This window comes from Pteropus alecto, unplaced genomic scaffold (genome assembly GCF_000325575.1).
Source record: "Pteropus alecto unplaced genomic scaffold, ASM32557v1 scaffold68, whole genome shotgun sequence".
In the NCBI taxonomy this organism is placed as follows: domain Eukaryota; kingdom Metazoa; phylum Chordata; class Mammalia; order Chiroptera; family Pteropodidae; genus Pteropus; species Pteropus alecto.
In genome coordinates, this window is record NW_006441386.1 from 6,033,097 (window position 1) to 6,059,481 (window position 26,385).

Sequence of the window (26,385 nt, forward strand, 5' to 3'; positions counted from 1 at the left end):
CAAAATAGGTGAAGGAAGTCAGAAGGTACAGACTCCCAGTAACAAAATAAATAAGTCGTGGGATGTAATGCACAGCATGATGACTACAGTCAATAATACTGTGTTGCATCTAAGAGAATAGATTTTAAAAGTTCTCAACACAAGACAAAAACTGTGACTATGTATGGTGATGGATGTTAACTAGACTTGTGATAATCATTTCATGATATATACATATAGCCAATCATGTTGTATACCTGGAACTAAGAAATGTGGTTATTGTATTGGCAAGTTGGCAGAGGCTGCATTGTAGTTTCTCCACCTGAAAACCAAAGCCCTTATTACTTCTTTCTTCTATTCGAAATTTTAAGGTCAGCTTATTACATTTAATGATGAAAGTTATCAAAAGAATATCCTTCTGAAAATTATTTTTTCTTAGAAAAAAGAACATAAAAATTCAAAACACTTTCAGGGTAGCCTCAGATACCATGCCTGCAGATGGGGACAGGCCATTGATCACTCTCTGGTCAGCAAGATTGTAGCCCGGACCATCCTCCTAACCCTCTTGCTCCAAGTCACCCATTTCCTGGCACAAAGCCTCATCCACCTCCACGTGTTTGCGGCACTTCCTGCAACCGGACATCAGATGCCTGAAGATCATGATCTGTTTCAAATTACTGTTTCCTACTTAATGATTTTTTTCTTCTTGTTCTTTTTCCACTGATTTCTTTCTAATTTCCAAGAGTCCCATGTCAAACTTGACCTTCCAACTTGAGAAATTGTTAATTGTAACGGAACACCATGGAATAATTGCTTTGTGGCTCCTGTTTTTCCGTTGCATATTCTGTCTTTTTTTTCTTCTGGTGTTTATTTGATCTACTATTTCATTTAATTTTTCTTGCAAGGCAGACAATAAAGTTAAGATCATGACCACGCTGAGGGTTTCTTTTGCCCATAGTGCTAATTTAAAAATGTCAGAGACATCCTTGTGTTTTAGATTCTCTTCTAGAGAATACTACATAAAGGGGGAATTCTTTCGGGTATTTTTCACTGCATGTGAATGTAGTGAACTTGAATGTAGTCTAGACAGCTTCATCATTTTCTTCAGCCTCAGATGTCAGAGTAATGGTGAAGCTGGGGGGATTTCCTGGTAACGACACTGTCGAAGCCTTCTTTACCCATCTCCCTCACATCCTGCAGCATGACAGGGAGAGAACGAGAGCAGGCCTGGAGCTGGACAGAGGCAGGGAGGGTGGACGCCAGCACCTCCAGCGCACAGCACTGCTCCTTGCCAGACTCTGGCATGGTGGCCCTCTCTGCTGCCCTTGGATGGCCAGGACACTGTGGTGGGATGGTGGTCATGGGCACAAACCCAGGCCAAGTAAGCTGAGCACCAGCCCCCATTACTCCCTGGTTCTGCATTTGACTCCGTCATAACATTTTTCAAATTTATTTTTTATTAAGATTTTTTTCCCAAAAGAAACATTGTGTCATTTCCTCCCCAGCTTTACTGAGATATAATTGACACATAACATTGTATAAGTTTAAGGTATACAATATGACTATTTCATATATGTGCATATCGCAAACTAACTATCATCCCTTCTAACTTCTAAATCAAGCGACATCAAACAGATTCTAATGTACAGCATGAGGACTATGATTAATAGTAGTGTATTGTATGCCTGACATTTGCTAAGAGAGTAGATCTTAAATATTTTCACTACACAGAAAATGGTAACTTTGATGCGTTTAATTCGCTTGATCATGGTAAGCATTTCGTAATATATACATGTATTAAAACATGTATTTAACGCACACCTTAAATATATATATATAACTTTTTATTTGTAAATTATACCTTAATAAAAGCTAAAAAAAGAAAATGATAGGTAGTAGCAAATGAAAAAAGAAAACATAGTATATATATGTATATATATATATATACATATATATATATACATAATGGAATATTATTCAGCATTAAAAAGGGAATAAAATCCTGCCATTTGTGACAATGTAGATGGACCTTGATTGAGGACATTATGCTAAGTGAAAGAAGTCAGTCACAAATGGACTGATATGGTATGATTTCACTTATATGAGATATCTAAAGTAGTTAAACTTACAGACACAGAAAGTAGAATGGTGAGTGCCAGGGAGAGGTGAGGGATAGAGAGGTAGTGTTTAATGGATACAGAGTTTCAGTTTTGCAAAATGAAAACATTCTAGAGATCCGTTGCAAAACTATGTGAATATAGTTAACACTACTGAATTGTATACTTTAAAATGGTTAAGATGTTAAATTCTATGTTATGTGATTTTTACCACAATTAAAAATGAAAAAAAAAATTAATTTACCATCTGCACAGCCTTCCCCTCACCCCAAGTCTAGTGCAGTTGCTGAAATGATTCTTGGTATTTTCTCTTCTTTCTCCGGCTAACATGTTAAGTTGCATCAACTGATCTTTTCCCAGACATTATCTGAACGAATGAACATGTGGACACACCATTATTTAACAGATTCCTAATACAGTTTGGCATGAATATTAATAAATCACAATCTTTCCACAATCTTACTGGTACATGGCAATTATCATAATGCAAAGTTTTTTCTTAAAAAAAAGCTTACTGAAGCAAACATAACATAAAATTAATCATTTTAAAGAGGCATTCAGTACATTCCCAAAGTTGTGAAACCATCACCTCTATCTTGTTTCAAAACATTTTCATAAATTCTAAGTAAACCTCGTATCCATTGAGCTGTTTCTCCCCACGTCCCCTTCCCCTCAGACTCTGGCAACCAGCGACCTGCTTCCCGTCTCTATGGATTTATCTCTTCTGGACATTTCCTATAAACGGAATCATGATATGTGACCTTGTGTGTCTCTCTGGCTTCTTTCACTTAGTTTGGAGGTTTATCCGAGTTGGAGTATATATTAGTACTTCATTCCTTTCTATGGCTGAATAACATTCATTGTGTGGATATATTATTTTGTTTATCCATTGATGGACATTTGTGTTGTTTTTACTTTTTAGCTATTATAAATAATGCTGTTCTGAACATATTATATACAAGTGTTTGTGTGAATATGTTTTAATTTATACTGGGGATATACCTAGGAATGGAATGGCTGGTTTATAATGGCAATTCTTTTTTTATTATTATTTTAATTTTTATGAGTTTATTTGAGCCAAACCAATGACATATCCTGGAGAGCAAGATCTCAAATTCTCTCATGGCAATTCTATATTTAACATTTTAAGGAATCGCCAAACTGTTTTCCAAAGTGACTGGATCATTTACATTCCCACCAGCAATGTATGAGTTCCAATTTCTCCACCTCCTCGTCAACACTTGTTAATGTATGTCTTTTTTCTTTAGCCATCCTAGTAGGTGTGAAGTGGTAACTCAGTGAGGTTTTGATTTGCGTTTTCCTAATGACTAATGAAGCTAAGCATCTTTTCATGTGCTATTGGACATCTGTGTATCTTCTCTGGAAAGATGTGTATTCAGATTCTTTGCCTATTTTTTAATTGGATTATTTGCCTTTTTATTGTGAGTTGAAAGTGTTCCTTATATATTCTAGATGCGACCCTTATCAGATACATGATTTGCAAACGTTTTCTCACATTTGGTGGGCACTCTTTGGAGCAGAAAAGTTTTAAATTTTGTTAAAGTCCAAGTCATCTGTTTTCGCCCTTTGGTTACTTGTGTTTTAGGTTCATATCTCAGTGACTGATTCCAGGGCCGTGGCAGGGAAGATACAAGATGAATTTGGAGAATACTGTAGTACCAGAAAGTAAGGAAGTCCTTAAAAAAGCAAAAGGATGGGGCATGTCAAAGAGATAGGAGAGCCAACTGAAAGGGCCCCCAATGACCAAAATCACACAACTTGAACAACAAAGTAAATATAATATTGGATAATAACCCAATATTATATTTAGTCCATTAGTCCATAGTGAAATAAATAACTGGATAAATAAACAAACGGGGGAGAAGGGACAACTCTTCCTTACAGAAGTATTCCAGTTAATCAATGGAGAAAGAATGAGGGAACTAGAAAATCACTATTAGAATATCACAGTAAAAATTGCCTCAGGCGAGATTCACGAATGGATGTGAAAATCAGTGGTGAAAGTTTGAGAAGCAAATGGATATTTGCATAATCTCAGAGTATCTCATCCCAAGTAGTTATGAATTACTAAGGGAAAAAGTAACGTGATGGTGGAGAACGCTGGTGCTGTGTGCCAGGATTCTCCACTGTCCGATTACACTTCTTTGTGCACGTCGCCTTAGTCAAGTGATCATCACAGACATCGAATCAGGTGCCTCTGATACGGTGCACTGGGAAGGCACATGACTTCTGTGCTCAATCCAATCATGAGAAAACACCAGACAAGCCAGACTGAGGAGCATTTGATAAAATAACTTCAGTGCTCTTCAAGTGTGCCAGGGTTATGAAAGACCAGGAAACTCTGAGAAACTGTTACAGATTGGAGGAGGTTAAGAAGACATGACGAATATGTCCCACATGGATCCTTTATGGGATCCCGGAACAGAAAAGAGACATTAGAGGAAACACCAGTGAAATCCAAATAAAGTCTGTACTTTCGTCAATAGTATCCTGCCAATGTCAGTTTTCTAGTTTGGATCATTGAACTGTAGTTGTGCAAGAGGGTCACTGTCGAAGGGTGTGTATGGGAATGCTACTATTTTTGCAGTTCTTTAAAGTCTGGAATTATCCGAAAATTTAAAAGTTAGAAAAGTCAGTGTAAGAGGGGTATGGGGATGCCCTCTGTCTGGAATGGCTGGCTCCCAACCCCCTCCCACCAGCCGGCCCCCTCCTACCGTAAGCCAGATCCCATTCAGCGGGAGACCTGCCCATTGGCTCCTGCAGCATCAATGCAGGGATGCCTGTGGCAGCAGTGAGCGGCTGCACTGAGCTCTTGGAGCTCCTCTCACATCACGTGAGCAATCTGCTGTCTCCCAATCTGGACCATCGAGGGGCCCACCAAACTGAGGTGGGGGCTCCCAGGGACCCACAGATGCTCTCTTGCAGATGGAGAAGGGGCAACTTCCCTGCTAGGCTGGGAGAGTTGAAGAAACCACCAGGTGGAGCCTTTAGTCTAAGGGCTTCTCTGGGGTCTCATTTAGACCCCACCGTGCACAAGGTCGTTTTTATTTTCCCCATTTTGCAGATGAGAACCCTAGGGCACAGGGAAGTTGAGCAATGGGCATGGCCCACACAGCCAGAGAGTGGTTGGCTGGGCTGGACCCCAAGGGTGTGCAGTGCCTGTGCTCTTTCCAGAGGGGTCCTGTCAGAGATGACTCCTCTCACCCCCAGGATTGCAGCTCTGAAGGTCAAGGCTACCCTCCAGGCCCTCAGCTTTGCACACACCTCCCTGAAGCACGCCCCCACCCGGTGCCTGGAGCTTCCTGCCTCCAGACTGGGAGCCCCTGAGGGCAGCTCTGGGTAATAGTCTATCATAGCCACCTTGTGCAACAACACTCTCCCCGCCCTCAGGAGGCCTTAAGTCCTTTCAGGTGTCTTCCTTCCGCCCTATACCTCCTGGATGCCATGCCCTGGGCAGACAAGGCCTCAGGAAGCTCCTTTTGTGAGAGTCAAGTCCTTTGCCATCTGATCTCATTTCAGGCCCTCTCAGCTTTGGTGATAGTAGGTAAGCCTTGTACTGGAGCCCTGCCCCCAGACCTCGCCCAAGAGGCCAGCCTCCCATTCTCCCCATGACAGTCCCTGCCTGCTCCCTCCCTCCTTCTTCCCCCACCCAGCACCCTCTCCTTCACAGCAGCCAGGGTTACCCCAACTGCTGGCCTGGGAGCCCACGAGTGAGTGGGGGCCTTGTTCTTCTCTGATAGCATGCCGTGCTGTGGAGTTCCCAGTGAAGGTTAAACTGGTTGCGAAAACACTTTAGCCAGGCGACAGTGACACATTTAGTGTCATCAACTCAAGTGATTGGGCTAAACCTCAGGTGAAATGAAGAAAAAACCGTGGGTCACGATGGCGTTTGGTAAATCTCAAGAGGAAAGAAACTTTTTTGTAGCAGCTCTTTGAATTTCAAATGCCGGGCTAGTAAGAAAGTTCTGGAAGGACAGAGACCATTTATATTTTACGTAGCAGAAGCCCAGAGAATAGGGCACTGTTTAAATTTACCAAAATATGTCTCTTGATGAATGCTGTGTTGATTGCTTTCCATTTTTCCCCACCCCCAGACCCACTCTGCACGCCCTCCATCCTGGCTGTGCGCAGGGGCTGGCCTCTCGCCTTCCAACAGGCCCCCTTGCCTTGGCTTTGGGCTGGGTTCAGCGAATGGGCGGGGTGGCAGGAGGGCGGGAGGACGGGCAGGCGCGTTCACTCTTCCAGCTCCTTCCCTGCTGGGCCATGCGGCTTGCTGGGTCCTCTCCACAGCTGCAGCTTTTGCCCAGTTTGTCACAGCCCCTTTGCTTTGCCCCCTCAGGGTAGCAGTGGCTCTGCAGAGTCCTTCATGGGATCCCTTCGCCCTGTCCACACCTGCGCACACAGCCCTCTCCTTCAACTCCTGGCCCCCCTGGGCAGTCCCACCACTTCCTCCAGGACTGCGTCGATATAGCTCCTGAGAAAGGGCACGACGCTTCCGGACACATTCAGCTTAGCCTGGAGAGCCTCATTCAGTCTCCCAGGGAGACAACCTCAACTGCAAAGCCTGTAAAATAATCCACAAAGCTTGCAAATGCTGGCTGTTCATTTGATCTATCGACAGCTTGCTGCAGGAGATAGAATTAGCTTGCTAAAGTTGTAAGCGTTCTCATCTAACTTAACAAACTTGTGTTAGCCGATCCAGCACTATTTTGCCTATCAAGGAGATTTTTCTTTTGGGCCCATTTATAACTCTAACACTCAAATTCAAACCCTCGCCCCTCTCAAAGAGCTGCGGCAAATAAGATTCTTTCCTCTCAAGACTCAAATTCAAATCTAAACAAGGCAGCTCAGCCCCGGATTTCTTCAATGCCAGGCCCTCTGAGGCCCTCATCAGCCACTCACACCTGAGTCAAATTAGCTAGAAGCCCCCCGGGAGCAGTATCAAGGCCAAGCCCTGGCACCAGGATGTCCACAATCCAGGAGAGGCTTGGGAAGCTCAGGACAGAGGAGTAGACGACTGCAGGGATCCTGGACCTCAGTCACAAACTTTATTGTCTTGAGCACAAACTCGCCACACTTTAACAATTCCACTTGGGGGAGGGGAAGGGTGAGGGGAGGGCTTAGGGAAGGGGCATGGCTGAGTCCACACTGGGCAGGCGGAGATGCTCACTGGGAAATCGCTTTGTTGACACCTGTCACCTGCAAGCCCACAGGGAGAGGGTACTCAGCTCTTCCCAGTGTGGGCCTTTGGCTGTTAGTAAACTAATCAGCGCCTCCTGTGGGTGGGCGAGCTGCCTGATTTTGCTGGAAATAGTATTTGACTCTGGGTTAGGCCGGTAAAGCATCGCTTCTACATGATGTTAAAACCGCATGCGAGAGCTACCGAAAGCCGGTGGGGAGAGGGCAGTGGGCCGATGAGACTTAACTGGCTGCCTGCAGGATGGGCACCACCCCCTGTACCTGGGAGCCTTCAGAGGCTACCTGGGCGGCGTCATGGGCTGCATTCCTGTCCTGACGTACCTCGGGAACACCATGATGAGGCACCAGGCTTTCCCCTACAGCCCCAGGCAGGGGAGGGCCCCAAGTGAAAACTCCCTGAGCTGGGGGAGTCGGAGTAGGCCCTCTGCGTTATGCTGCGGCATAAGGCAGTAACCTGCAGGCCCTCCAGCTCTAGAGGTGGGCGTTGTTGGGGCAAAGCTGACTTTTCCCACTGCTCATAAGCCTGGAGAAACTCAGCAGATCTTGAGAGAAAGAGGGAGAGACGGTTAGATTTTTCTTGCCAACAATATCCGTTAGGTTCTTTTCCTGGCTACGGGAGATAAGGCTTAAAAAGCTCTGGGCAGGTACGTGCCTGGTAAGACTGAAAGGGGCTGTTGGTACCTGTGCATTCTGATGTGTGTGCCTGGCACACACATCTCTGAACACTCACCCACATGTACCTGGGTGTGTATGTGCCACATTGCAAGAATGTTTGTGGTGTGTGCAGGCACAGCCCTGCCAGGCCTGGGGCTCAGTCCTGGAACCCAAGCGTGTGCATCTACATGGCCTGAGTGTGGCTGACAACAAACACCTCACCTGCATGGCCACGTGCGCACGCATGACCCCTCTGAGTGTGCATGCGCCAAGGGTCAGTGGCTGTATACATCAGGGACTACACGGGCACACCTGCAGGTGGGAGGCCCAGTTATGGAACATCTAGTCAGCCCAGGGGACGCTGTATTACTGACCAGTCAAAACACACCTGCAGCCCTGTTCTGGGTAGCCCTGCAGTCCCCTGCTCCAGCTGCAAGCCAGGTCAGTACGGTGGGGGGCGGGGGAAGGCGTGGCGGGCTTCCAAACTTTCCTAATACTGTGGCTCCTGGCCTTGGTGACCACCCTCTGGCCAGCAGCTTGAAGTTCTGTGTGTGTGTGTGTGTGTGGGTGGGTGGGTGTTAGTGTTGGGAGAAGAAAGGCCTTGCCCTCCAACACCTTGAACCTGGGACCTTGCTAGGCAGACAGGCTGAGGGGAACTTGCACTCTTGCTTGAAGGAGACTCAGGATGTGGGGACAAGCAGCCTCAGGGACTGCCGTGGCCCAGAAGTGAATGGAGAAAAGGGGGTCTCCACCTGGCTCCTGAGGACTGGACTGCCCACCTCGGTGCCTGAAAGGAGAAGCTGGACATCCTCTGATGCTTTCCTGGGAAGATGGCTCTCTGGGGTCTGAGAGGGACCAAGGAGAAGGAGGGGAAGAAAGGGAGGGCAGAGACACGACCGGGGGCCAAGATGGTTCTGGGGAGAAGGGCCTGGCTGGATTGCCTCAGTCTTCCCACACACGCTCCAAAAACTGCCGGGGTGTCCTGGGTGTCCAGGCTGAAGGTCCCGGGGGCCAGTCCAGGGCTGTGCCACTTTCTGTGGAAGGTCGTGCTTGAGGAATCCTCCTGGTCCGGTGGGGGGTCGGGGTGGGGGATTGTCCACGGCGGAGGGTATGTTACTGTTACAAACACTGTTCTCATCTCCAAAGCGACAGTCCTGGCCCCTGCCTGGAGGCGGGCGCCGCTGGGGCAGAGCGGAGGGGCTCTGGTGCCGACCGGGCTGTTCCAAGGTGTCCCTCAGGGTCAGTGCTTGTCCTGGAGAGAGCAAGGGCTTGATCAGCAAGTGTCTACAGAAATGGCAGAGTGGGTCAGGTAAAAAAGAGGGTGGGGGAGGGCTGGGGGAGGAGAGACCACACGTGCCAGGTAGAGGGGACAGCATTGGCAAAGGCCCTGGGGCAGGAAAAGTCTCTTTGCTGTGTGCTTGAGGCATGGTAAGACAGGAGGTGGGGTGGGAGCTGTTTAGAGGAAGTTGAGGAGAAGAGGCAAGAGCAGGTGGGTTTATAAAGAGCCCTGAGTGCCTGTGTAGAGACTGGAACCAAGAAAATGAAAATTGGAGGTAAGACTCCAGGCCTTGGTTTTCATGACTGTAAAATGGGATGACCCCATGTGCCTCCTAGGATTGCTGGGAGGACAAAGCCACATAAGGTACCAATATCAGTTCCCAGGGTGGCTAGCACGGGTGGCTACTCTGCAGACAACCCCGTCACTCCTCCTCCGTACAGCTCTGTGCCTCTGCCCTGCTTGCAGGTCGGATGTAGGGTCTCCTCCTCTCCCCAACCCATTTCTCCTTTTGTCCCTCACCCACAGGCCTGGCCCTTGGCAGATTCTGTGGCCAAGATTCTTCTGTCTTCAGGTGAGCCCCTGTGGCCGGGGGTTCTACTGTCTGGGTTGGAAGGATGAGTTCCTTCCCCCGCTCCAGCCTCACCTGCCCAAGGTCACACAGCAAACTAGAGACAGAGGCAGAGCTGGGCTCTTCTGACCTAATCAGGCTGGCACCTGGGCCCCCGGTGGGTGCCTATAACACTGTCAGTGAAGGCCAGGGGTTAACTGTTGGGTGGGGGCACTAGGCACCCCCTTAAAACGTAATAGTTGAAGCAAAGACATGACAATCATGGGAGTCACAGGCACCCTTCAGGCCCACAAAGTTCTAGAAAATCAATTTTACACCCACGATTTTATAAAACATAGAATTTACAGAGATTGCTTAAGAGAGAAAACGCTAATGCTTAGAATATTCAGTGAAAACAGAAGATGAAATTGAACATAGAGTATGTGTCCTATTATATTAAAATGCTGTATGTGCTGCTTGCATCCATCACAGTGAAGACTGGCTCAGGCAAGAGCCATCCATGGAGGCTACATTGGAGGTGGAGTGGGGATTCAGTGAGGAACAGGGTGTCAGTCTCAAAGTCTCTCTCCACAGACTACTCATTAGGAAAAAACCAATAACTATACAGTGGAGAAATCAGATAACTCCTTGTTTGATCAAGTGATCAAAATTCACATCAGGAATGAAGGGCAGATGGATGTCACGCCCTCAGTTGGGATGCCAGGAAAAGGACACAATATTGATGAAGTGCTCCGGCCTGAGATGTAGAACCTGGCTCCGATTATGAGAACCCATCAGACAGACTCAAAATGAGGACTCTTCTATTAAAAAAAGGAGTGGGGACTATATTTCAAAAATGCCAGTGTCATAAAACTCAAAGAGAAATTAAGAAAATGTTCCTGATTATAGGAGATTAAAGAGACATAACGATTAAATGCAATAAGCTAACTCAACCTTCGAGTGAATCCTGTACTGAGAGGAAAAAGATGGAAGATGCTCCTAGGTCAACTGAAGAAAATGAGTATGGAGAATAGATTGGATATAACTCTTGTGTCAACGTTACAGTTGCTGAGATAGATAACTGTTCTGTGATTATGGAAAAGTATGTCCTTTATATCAGGAGATATAGACTCAAGTGTTAAGAGCCACGACACATGCAATCATACTCAAAAGGCTGAGAAAAAAATTATAGGTATTACATACATATCTTCATACAAAGAGTAAAAGATAAGCAGATGGGGCAAAATGTTTACAGTGTTATGAGGGAAAAGATAAAATGTTACTATGTTATAAGGGAAAAAGTATATGAAATTCTAGGGACTATTTTCATTCTTGCAACTTTTTTGTAATTTTGAAATTATTTCCAAATAAAAAGTTAATGTATACACGCACACGTACATACATACATATATACATAAAACAGTTTCTCATTATTCACAGTAGTTATGTTCTGTAAAGTCATCACCAATGCTGAATGAGTGAATACTGCCATGGATCCTGGGGGAAATACAGGGTTAGGTTCCTACGAGCCTCTGATCATGTTTTCGTCAACTAATCGACACATAACCATGTTTTATGTGTGAGTCTGTGTAATATATATTGTTGACTCATTAACAATGAACTCAAGGCCAATGGTACAGAAGGTCCTTGAATAACATTGCTTCATTATAATATTGATGAGAAAAAAAAAATCGATTCCCAGCCAGGGCCACTGTCTCTGGGGCATGCGCATGACCTCCTCTGTCTGCGTAGGTGCTCTCTGCGCACTCTGGTTTTGTCCCACGTTCCAAAGATGTGCACATGAGGTTCACTGGCATGTCTACATTGTCCTAGTCTGAGTGTGGGTGTGAATGGTGCTGCAACGGAGTGGTGTCCTGTCCAGGGTGGGTCCTGCCTTGCACCCTGAGCTGCTGGGAGAGACTCTGGCCACTCTCCACCCTGATCTGGAATGAGAGGGTTGGAAAATAATTAGCTCGTTTGTTTTTATTCATCTTTTTAAATGTATACATAGCTCACACTTATTTCGATGTTTAATATTAGAAGTGTTTGGGGTCTTTATTTAGAATTTTGGTGATGTTTTCGTGACCAGAACTATGACGCAAGAACTTAACTCTTGCTTATATTGATTAGCCAACGGTAAAACTGGTTTGTTGTATGTCATTTTGTTTAGAGTTGCAGTTTCCAAAAACCTATCGACAATGATGAGTGAGGACTTATTGTATAACTCATGTCTGAAAGAGGCTTATTTAACACACAGTTTCTTCGTAAGGCATACAGCTGTCTTCTTGTGCTTAGCACATTAGACAGCACTTCAGCACTGTCATTTTAAACAACAGAAATCCCCAAGAAAAACACAAAAATATGAAAAATGTGGCACTAGATAGACTACAAAAAGGATATGTTTACAGAATGAAACAAGAAGGCAGAGCATAGCCCTGTCACCCCTCACCTGGGAACACGTGGGTCTAGCAACTCAAATTTTTCTCTGCTCTGCACATGTCCATGAATGACCATAAAATTGCTGCAAATACTGATTTTGAGGTTACAAGTAAATTTTAGTGAGTAGGCAAGTTCGCAAATATGGAATCTGTGAATAATGAGAATTGATTGTACCTGTATATGTATATGCACATACACACACATGCTTAGGAAAGTTCAGGAAGGAGATCACTTAAAAACATTAACCTTATTCCTCTCTGAGTAGGGGGCTACTGGTATTTTCAAATATATATATATAAGTATATATGAATGTGTGTGTGTGTGTGTGTGTGTGTGCGTGCGTGTGTGTGTGTGTGTGTATATATATAAATATATGAATGTGTATGTGTGTGTGTGTGTGTGTGTGCGTGTGTGTGTGTGTGTGTGTATATATATATTTCCAAAAGTTTCCCAAAAAGCATGTATTACTTTATAAGTTTCTTTCTTTCTTTCTTTCTTTTTTTTTTTTTTTAAAGGAAACAAGGTTTAAACAGTAGGATGAATACTGAATCAAGGTTGGAGGTTTAAACAGTAGGATGAATACTGAATCAAGGTTGACTGCACCAGTCCCTCTGTGAGAGACCCTATTGTAAAGCCTTTGCATAATGCATCTTTGTATTTTTGGTGACTTTTTGGCATTTTTTTCTGCCTATACAGGAGAGCTGTGGGAGTGCCAGGGTGTCTCCCAGGGGCCAGGGTGCCCCTTACCTCTTGTTTGTGGGCCCTGTCTTGCTGGTGGATGCCGTTTGCAGAACCGGAATTGGTGATGGCCTGTAAGAGTCATGGGCAGATGCTGAGCGAGGTTCATCAGGCAGCAGTTCCTGGTTCGTCCACTAGATGGCGAGGTCTTCCTGACAGAATCATCTCAGGCTCCAAACTCTGACCGGAGCTCTTCAGAATGGGGTCCCAGGACCCCGGAAAACCAAGGCTCCCAGAGCAGGGCTGCATCTCTCCCCTAAGTCTGAGATCCTCATGATAAAGCCATGTTCCCTTTGGTTCCCAAAGGGCATGCCTGTGTCTCTCCCCTTCAGACCAGGGTTCCCAGGACAGGGCCATGTTCCACAAGGACATTGCCTCCTGGCTTGCCACCTGGTCAGCCCAGCCCTGACCCATGGCTCACCGGACACTTGTCAGGACAGCTCCTCATAGCCTCCATGAGCTTCTCCACCTGCTGAGCCTGGTCCAGGGCGTCCCGTAGTGCATCCTCCGTGCTCATCAGCTGGTGCTGCAGTCGCAAGAGCTCAGGCGCGGATGGGTCAATGAGGGAGTAGCGCCTCTGATCTGACAGCGACTTCTCTCTGTCCTGGAAGCAGCCAGAGAGAGGAAGAGTGTGGGAGTGGGAGTGCGCATGTGTGTGTGTGCACGCGTGTGTGTGTGTGCATCGCGTGTGTGTGTGCACGCGCGTGTGTGTGTGCACGCGCGTGTGTGTGTCAGGGGAAGGTGGCCTCTCCTCTAGGCAGGAAACTCTCTGGCTCCACCTCATCTCTGGGCAGGTCCTGAGCATCAGGGGACGTCCCTCAGTCCTCCCTCTTCCCCTGAGAGTCTTCACTGAAGCATTTGCCCTGGCCCTGGCTCTGAATTCCCAGGCTCTGTCAGATGCTTCACACGCTCCAAGTCCCAAAATCCAGGCTCCTCCTTTCTTTCCTTCCACTCTCTCCACACTGTCTTATGTGGGTCCCTCCTCTTCACCCCCAGACCCACAGCCTCACCTCATCTCATCTCTTACCCTCCAGCCATCTGACTCTCTCTCGCAGTGCCCCCTCTATCCCTCCTGCCCTACCCAACAGGACGCAGCTGCCCCATAGATCATGGTCCCCAGAGACACACCTGCCTCATTCCCACACAAACTTGCCCCCTCTTTCCTGACAGTCATGTGTGAGTCCCCACAGCAGGACCCTGAACAAGGTGCTGCTTTCTGGTTGATTACTTCCCTGGATGGGGAACTCGCCACCCTGCAGTAGCCCATCCTACTTCTGGATAGGTCAGACTCAGGAAGTCTCCCTTTGCACTAGCCGACCACAATGTCTGCAAAAGCAGCCGCCCAGGGCCCCTCCACCAGCTGTGTTGCTGACCCTAGGGGGTTTTGAACTCTCTCTGTGGCTTGGCTGTTCCTGGGGAGGCTCTAGGAAGTTACTACCACTCTCCATGGCCTGACAGCAGGGCAGTTGCAGCCCCACCCTGGCACTCCCCTGCCCCCAGACCAACCCCTCCCTCACGTACCAGCCCTGTTAGCTTTTCACGCAGGCCACGGATGTCATCCTTGAGTTTCTGCTCCTTGATCCGCCACTCAGCCTTGTGGACCTCCCGACTCAGGTCCCTCTCGGGCCCTGGGGAGTGGCGATTGGCCTCCAGTAACAATACCCGCAATTCATTCAGGCTCCTGGAGGGGGTGGGGGATGGGGGCCACAGGGGAGCCACTGTCAGCCCTGGCCCCTCTGCTTCCACACTCCAGCCATTTGCTAAGTGCCTAGCGACGGGCCTCTCCGACGGGGACCCTGGCTATTGAAACATCATCTGCATCAGCAGAAGCCAGAGTGGAAACACAAGGCATGAAACCATTCGACCACAGCCCAAGAGGGGCCAGGACTTAGGGACAGACAGTCCAGAAGACTCGGCCTTTCCTAGAATGTTTTTAAAGTTTTTTTAAAAAAGAAAGTATTTGTTTAACTAAAAATATAAGCGAAAAGCAAAACAAAATATTCATCCAAGAGAGCTTATGTAGCAAGGCATTTTAAATGGCTGATATCAAATGAGTTGGATTTCCCATGTCAACTCTTATATTAATCGACAGTAGCTGATGAGAATGACTCTAAGGCCACATCGGGGCTCTGCAGAAAAGAGTACGGTGGTTAATTAGCAATGTCTGCCATCAGTGCAGAAAAAGAAATTAGGACGTACTCCATTATGCCTTTTCCCTTGCTTGTATCTGCCACAGAAGAGAAGAAAACACTCTTACTAGGTGGCCATGGGTAGTTGAGAACAAAGTGAAAGTATGCTGGTACTGCCCCTTTCCCTTTCTTCTTCCTTCCTGCTATGAATGTGATGACTGGAGCTTCAGCAGCCACCTTGTAACCATGAGGGAATGACCAAGAGGGCCACAAAGGTGTTAGGACTGATATTTTGAGCCACTGAACTAACTGCCAACCATAGCTACTCCCAGATTTCCTGTTGCATGAATAAAATAAATCTCTTCATTTAATCTGCCAACATATTCTTACCTGATCTCCTATTCCCATCGTAAGCACCTCAGGAGCATGGAGTAGTTCATGACAGCCTATTTCAATCAAGAAAGGCTTCAAGCAAGAGATGAGCTGTGAGCTAAGCCTTGAAGAATGGACTGGACTTACTGAAACTGAGGCAGGATAGACAGCCTAGGGATGTTCCCTGCTCCCCTCTAGGATGCGGCTCGGGAATTTTTTCCTTAGTCCCTTACTCAACCTTCTCTCTGTTTTAACTCCAAGAGAGTGGGTGTGAGAAATAAGGCAAGGCCTGGAGACAGAGTAGATGGCCTTGGGCTGCCTCTTCCCTTCCAGGTGACACAGGAGACCAGCCAAAACCAGGAGGCAGGATGGATATGCGACAGCCCCTCCCCTCCAGGATAAGGCTGTGCCGTCTTTCCTTTGCCCTTTGTTCAGCTTCAGCTAATCATATCATCGTAATATCACCTGCATGGCAAGTACCACATCTCCAGGCCCCGCCCCCCAAGGAAAATGAAAGCCCTCAGGGAGACTCGCTGTATGACTGCATTTCTCTCTTAAGTGTGTACTTTTGCTTTAACAGACCTTGAGCTTTCCTGCTTGCTGTTTGTCTTGTCCTTGAATTCCTTCTTAAGGCATAAGACAAGAACCTGGTCACTGGATCTGGATCGGGGTCCCTTTTTAGACTCCCGCCCCACAGAATTCTCTGGCATCAAATGTCCAAAAAGGTGGTAAGAACTGCATGAGTGATGAGGTGGAGGAAGGAATGAGCTGGCTGATAGCAGAACGACAGACTCCTCAGAGGAGGTGAGACTGGGCTAAACACTGAGAACAAAATATCGGATTTGGATGGGGGAGGGTGTGGGGAGCAAGACAGCAGTGGAGCCTTGATGGAGAGGCCTGGCTGTTCATTAATTCGTGCTGGGAAGGAATGTTGCTCAGTTGCACCTGTTTATCTCCCTCTTGGGTGAGGCCAAATTTTCTAGAGAGGTGCTAGATGTGAGGCAAATCTAGAATAGAAACTCCCATTTTGTACAACAGACTTACAGGAGGGAAGAGAAGGCGACAGCATTTCCTTTATAAAACATGCTTGTGCTTCAACAAGATTCCTTTAAATCAGGGCATGAACCTCAAATGCTTACAGGTGCTCGCCAGCAATGGCTGGTTGTTACCATATTGGAAGTCAGCCTAGTGTTGTCAGATCTTCTAATATTTTAAGGGAATCTGGAAAAATCTAGATTTTTATGTGAAATTTTCTGATTTTTAAGTGGTAATCTATTTTTTAAGCCTCATATGGGTCACACAAACCATGTCTATGGACTGGAACAAAGAACCCTCAAAGTATGGTACAAAGAACCCTCAGGGGTCGCCAACACCTTTTCAGGGGGTCCCTGGGTCAAAAGTATTTTTACAATAATTGGAAAAGTATTTTCACTGTCATTCCTCATGATCATACATTAATTTTTTCCTGGGGCCATGTGGCATATTAATTATTTGAAAAGGATATTAAAATACACTCTTCTCATGTCTCGACTCTATTGATGGGTTTTACAGTTCATTAAAAAACCTCAAATAAGATGATTGTTTTTTTTTTTAAAATATGCTCTTCTCCAGCTATATATCTGTTTAAGGCCAGGTTTTCATAATAGAGTTAACCAAAACAACACATTACAAAGACTGAATATGCAGAAGACATGAGAATCCAGCTGTCTTCTATAAAGCCTAATGATCAAAAAATTTACACAATGTTAAACAATGCCACTCTTCTCACTAAATATTTTTCATTTTGGAAAACAGCTACTTTTCATCAAAAGCATGTTATTTATGTTAAAAACAATTGGTTTATTATTTTTAAATGGATTCATAAATATCTTTAAATTCCTCAGTTTTAATTTCAAATATGGTAAGTAAAGAATAAATAAACGAAAGCTCTTTGGGAATCCTCAATAATTTTAAAGAGTTTAAAAGTGGTCCCTGAGACCAAGAAGTTTGGGAAGCACTCATCTTTTCTATAAGCTCTGCTTGGAGAACTGTGTTAAGAAGGATTCTGAAACTTCATATGAGCATAGCAGAGGGGAGTACAGTTATCACTGGTGATGTTGGCCACCTGTCCCACCCAGTCTGTCCTTGCCTAACTCTGGAGAACACTGGCTAATGTCAAGTGGAGTTAAGAGTCAGGGCCAGAGGGAGGACAGCTGGGTGATGGGGTCAGGCAGGTCTGAGCACACAGCCCATGGCTGACTCACCGCTCCTTCCTGAGCAGCTCCTGGCTGATGAGGACCAGCTGGCCTGAGGCATCGTGGGTCTTCCGGGACACGGTCTCCAGCTCCGCCTCCAAGCGCCGCTTCTCCTTCTGGAGGGCATCTACCTTCTTCTCTCCCAACTTGCACTTGCTCTCCAGTGCTGAGGGTCAGCCAGCAGGAAAGAGGTAGAGAGTCAGGATTACCATGGGAATCTGCCTCACCTGAGGGCCAAGGCCCGGGCAGAGAGCTGTTTTTCTCGGGGGGGCGAGCGGGTCACAGTGACACATCTACTGAATGAGTTTCTCTCATCCTGCAGAGCCAGGCAGCTAGAGGCCGAGAGAAAAGCCACAAAAAGCAGACCAGGACTCCCAAGCACAGCAGCCCAGGCCCTGGGGTGGCGAGCAGAGCACCCTTCCCAGGACAGGATTTGGCGTTACACTGCTGCCTGGAGAGAATCTGAGGTCAATGGACCTTTGTTGGGACCAATTATGCCACGTGAACGTGATGGGAACTGGAGAGAACTGGGGGTGGGAACCATTTCTCAGGATGGGGGTTGTCTCATGGACACCACCACTGGCACTCTGGTGGAAAAGAAGCAGGGCCAGTTTGTCACCAAATCACAAATTCCAGACCCCTGGCTCTCCTCAGGCTCCCCCTCTGTCTGTCACTTCCCCTGTGCCTTGCTCTCTGCTTTAACTGGCATTCTTCCCCCTCAGTTCTAAAATCCAGGTATTTCCTCCACGGGTTGGGGACGATATACTGTATCAAAGTGGCCTCTGAAAAACCAAAAAGTTCTGATGGATTTCAGAATGCAGAGCAGCTTCTAGTGAGAGAAACTGGCTGGGGACCCCAATCATATTACAGACCAAGGGTGGAAGTCTGGTGTCGGTGAACTGACCCAGGCCACTTTCTCCTCCAGGCAGAGTGCGCGAAGGCATCCTGACCCAGGTGCCACACTCCACTGGCACACAAAGCCCCCGCATCTGCCCTCCATCAGGGAAACTTACCACTTACTTGGGCCCTGAGCATCTCGGTCTGCGATGTCAAGGCTGTCACCTCTTTGTCCCTCTTGTTCAGCTTGTCCTGCAGGCCTAGGGGGGAAAGGAGAGATAAGGAGCCATTGATACTACAGGTTCAGTGCTGCGGTTCAGTGGTCACCACCCCTCTCACTGGGTAGCCCACTCTGAATCAGAGGCTCCGATACCGTGTGATGTCAGGCAATTTAACTCTCAGAGTCTGTTTCCTCGAGCAAAAAATGGATAATAATAATGGTGCCCATGTCACCTGGTCATGTGCATTCAATATTGGATAGCCTGAGAACAGTTGTAAAAAAGATAATGCATGGAAAGTGCTAGAAACATCACAACTTTCCATAAGTTAATTAATAAATTTAATGTAATACTAATAAAAATACCAACAAGATTTTAATGTTTGTAGAACTAGATAAGCTGATTGTAAAATCTCTTAGAAAAATAAACAAGAATAGCCAAGAGAGTATGGCAAAACTTTTTCAGAGTTAAACAGAGAATTACCACATGACCTAGCAATTCTACTCTAGGTGTACACCCTAAAAACAGGTGCTCAACAAGTACCTGTATATGCATGTTTTTAGCAACATTATTCATAATAGCCAAAGTGTGGGAACAGCCCAAATGTCCATCAACAGGTGGATGGATAAACAAAATGTGGTATTTGCATATCATTGAATATTACTCAGCCATAAACAGGAATGAAGCACTGACACATGCTACAACATAGATGAATATATTATGCTTTGTGAAATAAGCCAGACATAAAAGGCCACATAGTCTATGATTCTATTTATATGAAATACTCAGAATAGGCAAATCCATATAGACAGAAAGCAGATTAGTGGTTGTTGGTGGCTGGAGCGAGGGGAGAATGGAGAGTGACTGGTAATGGGTATGAAGTTTCTTTTAGAATGATGAAAATGTTTTGGAACTACATAGAGGTGGTGGTTGCAGAACATTGTGAATGTACTAAATGCCAGTGAATGTTTACTTTAAATTGGTTAATTACATGTTATGTTAATTGTGCCTCAATAAAAAAAAAAAAAAAAGGCCAAGAGAATTTTGAAAAAGCAAAATAGGAAAGACTAGGATTACCAGTAATTAAAAAACAAACAAAACTTGAATAATTAAAACATAGAATTGGCATATAAACAGACAGAAAGGTCATTGGAAAGAAACAGAAAGTCCAGAAACAGTCAGTTACATAAGGGAATTCAAATCAGTAGAGAAGGGGAAATGAGTTTTTCAAACACAGTGTTGGGACAAGTAGGTACTCTTTTAGGGAAAAAAAAATGGATCCTTACCTCGCACCTTATAGAAAAATGAATTCTACATGAATCAGAGATTTAAATAGAATATGGAACTAAGAAGTACTAGAAGAAACCATGGGATACATTTTAAAATAATAAACCCAGAAGCCAAAAAAAAAAAATCTGCATGGCAAACACCACTATAAAATTCAAAAGACAAACCACGAATGGGAAAAATATTTGCAATGCCATATATAAAGAGTTTCTAAAAATTAACAAGAAGATCAACAACCTAATAGGGAAAAAATGATCAAAAGATACAAATTGAAATGGAAATGGAGCTTCATTTACAATGAACGAAAGGTGAGTTGAAATTACATCAGGTAACATCTTTCACCACTCAGACTGGCAGGGATCAATCAGAGTTTTTGTTTTTTTTTCCCCATTGAGGCATTTTATTTGAACATATGTTTTACATCTCTAGGAAAAGAATCCCAGGATTTTCCCTCCTGTGTGTTTTCGTCCTGCTTCTTCATGGTCCATGATGCCTGCCGAAGTTGTCAGTACAATGAAACCAAACTGACAAGATGGGAAAAGGTTGTTCTGCCATTTTTCTAGATCTTTGAATCGCACATTGAATCCGGGGCTGATCACTCCACACTTGTTTGACCTGCCTGTGAGGTTCATAACAATTTTCCCAGCTCTGTGATCATCAATTATTTCAAACTCGCCAATGATGCTTCTTCATCACAGTCAGAAACCGGACGATGACTTTGGAGCACAGCCTAATGAGAACCTGGTGTTTGCCTCTCTTTTCAGCAGTGTTGATGCTCATGAGTGCATCGGCCAGGATGTTCATGCGCACCATTATGGCGGCATAGAAAGATTGTGGAAAGAGCCAATCACAGAGTTTGATGAAACGTAATTCGTGAGACTTGTGAGGAAGCACACTTTCAATCACAGCTGGCAGAAGTTAAAATTAGTTGAGCCCAATGGAGAAGAAGGTAATTTACCACAGCAGTGTTTGTAACAGTCAAAGACAACCTACAATCTATGAGTAGGAAATGACTAAATACATGATGGTGGCTCCACAAAATGGAATATTCTGGACCATGGAAAAAAATGTAATGATAAGGAAGAGTCTCCAAGATACATTATTAAATGGAAAAAAGTAAAGGGCTGAACAGAGCGGGAGGTATGGCACCATCTGTTACCCCTTTGCTTGTTTGTGCATAAACTACCTCTGTATAGGAACAAAAGTTGGCCAACATTGTGCCTTTAAGAAGGGAACTGGGAATAGGGGACCCTTCACCTTATGCCCTTTGAACCATTTGTAGTTTATACCTCTTTTAAAAATAAAGTAAAATCAAACAAATAACAAGGTATTTACACAATGCCTGACTCTCAATAAACCTCCTCACCTGGGGGGGTGAAAGGCTTGTGCACGCAGTAGGCACCTTTCACTAACTGGCAGATGATGCAAAACCAAGTGGGACCCAGCCTGAAGGCAAAACCAACCAGCCAGCCTGTTTTCCCGAAGCCCTGCGTCCCGCCTGCCCAGTGGCCACTCACCCTCCACAGTTTCCTTCATCCTGATCTTCTCTCCTGAAATGTCGTTCGACTCAATCATCTGAAAGAAGAGGCCTGTAAAGGGGACGCTCGCCTCCCCACTCTGCCCTCAGCCCCAGCCAGCCCAGTAAGCACACCCCGCCCCTACACAAGTTGACTTTCAGGTACTTGTGGCAAAAAGCACAGATGTCCTTGGTCTGGCCACCCTGACAACAGAGGACACGCCCTCTGCTCCCAACGCCCCCAAGGTTGCTTGTGCAGTTTCTGTGTGAACACCTCCTACCCCTTCCTCAATTGAAAACATCTTATATTAAACAGATGTCTCCTCTGAAATGCCTACAGAGGTTGGTCCTGGGAACATTTCCATCAACACCCAGGGGCAAGACTGCAGCCTCAGTTCCCACCCATGAAACAAGTTTTGGCTACCATGGGCAGTGTGGGCAAAGCATGCCCAGGGCTGGCTTCCACAGGGTCTTCAAGAAAGGCTGCTTCCTTTCTCTCCAACACTTCTTTTAAATAATAAACCCAGACGCCGGAAAAGAAAAGATTTAGAAAAAAAAATCTGTATGGCAGACATCAACTGGCTCCTTACTGCTTCCTCCCTCAGAAGTTTCCGTCCAAGCTGGTCCTGTCCAAGCTGGCTGTCCTCTGGGCTTGCAGTTTGCCAGAGCCTAACACTGGGGATCAGGGCAGCACAGAGCTGAGCAGGCAGTCACCTCTATCAACCTGCACCTCTTCTCACACATCCCAAGGCCTCTTTTAGTCTTAGCTTGTTGTGATTGACTAAGCCCTCTAGATCTTTACTTACATACACTGCAGGGAAAAGGAGGCACACACTAAAACATTTTTTACAAAAAAATTCCCATACTTGCTACACAAGACAAAATATCTAATTGTCTCTAGAGTTAAACCTCTGAATCTGGAAAGAATGTGGGTCCAGACCTAGGTCCCACGTGTGTGGAAATCAAGACAGGTCTTTCTGAGGTCTGTGACTGAGGACAGAGGACCATCCTGAGGCCTGTACCCCATGCTCTGTGGAACTACAGCAGCCCCAAACCTGCCCCACTATGGGAGTCCAAGTCCCGTCCCAGGTCCGACCCCTTTGCCCTGAGGAGCCAGTCAGGCCATGTGGACACAGCTAACCTGGGGCTCTTCCTTTTCTCTCTGCCCAAGATCTTGGCAGAGTGTGGTCACTCCCTGGAAGAAGAGACCTCAAGGCATGACACAGGCAGAGCTCTGTTTACAAAAAGTGTCCTGTACTTGGAACTCCTGACAACTTTTTACTTGAATGCTAAATTCTAATTTAAAAGTACAAGGGGAACTGGAAGCTGAAGAACCCCTGGGGCCTGTTAAAAGGCAATGATCATGCTGCTTTCCCTTTATATAAGATTTGACTTTTGTCATCTTCTCAGCATCCTCTGTCAGCCCTCTGGCAGCAGTGTCGGGCACGATCTCTGCCGCTGGTGGGCAGAGACCCTGGGAAAGTTACCATCTCAGGGTCTTAGTTGGCTCATCTATGAAATGCAGCCAACACTGACCTCCTGGGAGTGAAGCTGAAATGGGGCAACATAGGGCTTGACACAGGTGTGGTGCCCAGAGCCACTCAAAGGCCCTTCCCAGCTCCGCTGGAGTGGACATAGCCCATGCCACCTGGGGTCTCAGCCTCCTCAGCTAGGACGTCTAGATTTGGAGCAAAACTGATACTGGTGGCAGCACTCTCTCCAGGGCTCCCCTATCTAGCCTTCCAGACCCCACTCTGGGGACCTCCCCACTCTGAAGAGGTGGCTGTTGAACTGCTGTTCAGTCTCAGTGGGACTGGCAGAAAGGAGGACATCATCAGATACCCTAGGTCAGTGCTCGAGTTGAAGACAGGGGCCCTGGGGATGGGCAGGGCTTGTCCTCCATGTCCGTGCAAGCCCCATGGCACAGGAGCCTGCACAGTGGGACATGTCTGGGTTCAGTGGGGATTTGGGGCCTGGGAGGAAACCTGTTCTCCGCTCTGAGGTACATCTCTCTCCAGGCCTGGACTCCTCTGACCACCTTGGGTCCTCAGGCCAGCTACCTTTCTGAAAGAGGGACAAGGGGCTCTTCCTCTGAGCCTGGTGCCCCCAATCCTACATGGGCACGTATCTGGGGGTCAAGGAGAATCCTTCCCTGGGCTGGAAAGAAAAGGTCAATAAACACTTAAGCCCTTCCCAGCCAGACCCTTGTGACCATGGGGTCCTGCACAGCCCGGCAGGGGGGTGCCTGCCTACATTGGTGTGCTGGGATGAGCACAGGGACTCGACAGCTTGAAGTCTATTTTCGGCGACCAGCAGCTTCTCCCGCAGCCTCTCGGCCTCCTGCTTGCTCTGGGCCTCCGACCGCTGCAGCAGCTCATAGTCTAGCATCTTCTTCTCAGCGAGGGAGATCTGCTCCTTGAGGAACTCAATGGCCTGTGCCTGGCCCCGGTACTCCGCATCCAGCTTCTCCAGCTCATGCACCCGCAGCTCGGAGTCGCGGCGCTGGTCCTGGGCCTCCTGCAGCTCCAGCCGGTGCTGGCTGGCCTGCACCTCCAGCTGGGCCCGCCAGTGCTGCTGCAGCCCAGCCAGCTCCTCCTGGGCCTCTTGCAGCTTCTGACGCAGGCCCTCCTTCTCCTTCACGTGCACGGCAGTCTCAATGTCGTGCTTGGCCCGCAGGTTGCCCAGCTCCAGCTGGTGCTCCATCTTGATGCCCTCCATCACAGCCTTCAACTCCCCGATCTCCTTCTGCTGGGCACCCGGGCCCGAGTTCAGGGTGGCCTTGAGGTCCTCCAGGGACTTCTGGTGGTCCGAGGCCAGGGAGTCCAGCTTGGACTTCCAGTTGTCCATGAGCCCCATGTTCTCGCTGGTGGCCTGCTGGACCTTGGCCTTGAGGTCCACCACCTCTTGTGCGTACTTTTCGTTGGCAGCCCGGAGCTTCTCCACCTCCGCCTGGTAGGCCCTCAGAGCCTTCTCATACTTGTCCCGCAGCACACCGCTCTCCCTCTGGTGCTCCTTGCTGGCCGACAGCAGCCGCTCCCGCAGCCGCAGGGTCTCAGCAGCCTCGGGGTGGTCAGTGGGAGGTGGGCCCGAGTGCAGCAGGCACTGCTGCAGCTCCTCGATCTCACCGCGCCGCAGGTTCAGCTCCTCCTCCAGCTGCAGCACCCGAGACTTCTCTGCCACTGTGGTCAGCTACCAGAGAGAGAGGGAGACAGGGGTCAGCAGGACGGCTGGAGGGCGAGGGACACAACAGTAGTATGCGGGGGGGGAGGGGGGTGTCCTACCACTCAAGGGCCCCAGCCCCTGCGGGGAAAGGTCGTGGGAAGGGAAGGGCACCCACTCCTCCCCGAATGCTGGTTTTTCTCAGTGGCCCTGCCCACCACAGCTCCCAGAGAAACTCCCCAGCTTGTACCTCAGTGACTCCCCAGCTTGTACCTCAGTGATTCAGGGAGTCAACTGTCCCTGCTTCCCTAGGTTTGGGGCAAATTAATTTACGGCTTTCCTTCAGTTCATGTTATTTTTAAAAGGCAGAGATGACAGAGGGAATTTTGCACTATCCTGCTCTAGAAGGGCTCCCAGCCAGAATGGGCTGGTTCAGAGGGGCTGTCTGGAGGGGGTGGCTGAAGAAGGGTTGGTTGAATGCCTAAAGCAGAACAAAATCAATGCTCCCGGACCTGCCTTCTGATGGGAAATGAGATCAGAGGCTCCGTCCTCCAGAAACCCACACCGTGATAAAGTCAGCGGTCACAGATTTGGAAACAATATATGTAAAAGTTTTAAATCTTTTACGAGCTTAAAAATTTTTGTTTTCGAAGCTGATCTTTAGTTCAATAAACCTGTTTTTGTTTTTCAATCAGGTTGAACCCTAGATCAAGATGCCTCAACACCTGGGATGGGGTCAGTTTCTGCAAGTAGCCTCTGCATATACTTGTGTACTGGAGAAGTGCACGCTGTCACTGGGCAACAGTCAGTGGGTGTAAAAGGACTTCTGTGTGTCTCCAGATGCCCACATGCATGCACACACACACACACACTCCCTGTGTGCTGAGGCCGAGGTGCAGAAACTGACAGCCGCTCGCCACCCTCCCCCCCCGCCCCACACTGTTTATATCCCAATCCCTGCTTGCTGGGTGTTTAGCGCCATTGCCAGGAGAACAGCAGCTGGGCTGTTCACTAGGCTAGACAGGCCAGCAGTTCGGATGTGTGGGCCTGCACAGGGCGCAAGCCCTGGGACATACATGGTGGTCATGGAGGGGCCAGTTAGGCCTGGAGCCTGGACTTGGAACCAGGCCCTGGGACTCAGGGGACCTCACTCCCAATCAGAGCTTTCCCTAGCCTAGAAATCACTCCCTGACCCATCATATCATAACAGCCCGACCCTGGAGCTGAAACAAAAACCCATGTCCTGGGGACACCCCCGCTCCCCCAGCCCTAAATCCTTCAGGCTGGGACCTCCTGCCAACATATTTAAGACAGCCCCCCGCCCCAGGCTAGAGAAACCTGGATCTACAGTCCCCCAACTTCCAGCCTTCCCCAGCTGAGAGAAGGGAGGCATGGAGAGGTCGTTTCCATGCCCGCCCACAGAAGGGGCAGACTGTTCCCAAGAGCCTCCCCATTTCTGAACACGACAAAGCCTTGTCATGGCAATGCATGAGGAGGTAGGAAGGCGGAGGATCTCACAGAACATTCCCAGCCAGTGGAACTGGCTGGGGAGCAAAGTCACAGAGAGCCAAGCCCCCTCCTCCCCAGTAAGCATCACGTGGCAGTGGAGTGGAAGCACGTTCCAGAACCTCTACTTCCCTCCTAGAAAGGGAGCAAAAGC

At 47.4% G+C, this 26,385-nt stretch overlaps 1 protein-coding gene and 2 pseudogenes across 3 annotated transcripts in view; all 3 read right to left on the minus strand.

Annotated features, from left to right (window-relative positions):
* Positions 1-436: 436 nt before the first annotated feature.
* Positions 437-1,284, minus strand: LOC102897784 (annotated as a pseudogene).
* A 5,859-nt stretch (positions 1,285-7,143) lies between these two features.
* Positions 7,144-26,385, minus strand: part of CLIP2 (CAP-Gly domain containing linker protein 2) — a 79,148-nt gene continuing 59,906 nt past the window's right edge. For 2 of the 3 annotated variants that reach the window (XM_006918538.3, XM_025051516.1), the window contains 8 exons: positions 23,820-24,755; positions 21,568-21,625; positions 18,722-18,805; positions 17,718-17,874; positions 14,495-14,654; positions 13,395-13,577; positions 12,983-13,045; positions 7,144-9,222 (listed from right to left, as the gene is read on the minus strand). In XM_006918538.3, coding sequence (XP_006918600.1) covers positions 9,211-9,222; positions 12,983-13,045; positions 13,395-13,577; positions 14,495-14,654; positions 17,718-17,874; positions 18,722-18,805; positions 21,568-21,625; positions 23,820-24,755 — 1,653 coding nt within the window. In that variant the 3' untranslated portion in view covers positions 7,144-9,210. Of the gene's footprint in view, positions 9,223-12,982; positions 13,046-13,394; positions 13,578-14,494; positions 14,655-17,717; positions 17,875-18,721; positions 18,806-21,567; positions 21,626-23,819; positions 24,756-26,385 lie in introns of those variants that run through there. The other variant, XR_003048380.1, reaches the window with a different exon arrangement.
* On the minus strand, positions 20,231-21,555 carry LOC107196160 (annotated as a pseudogene).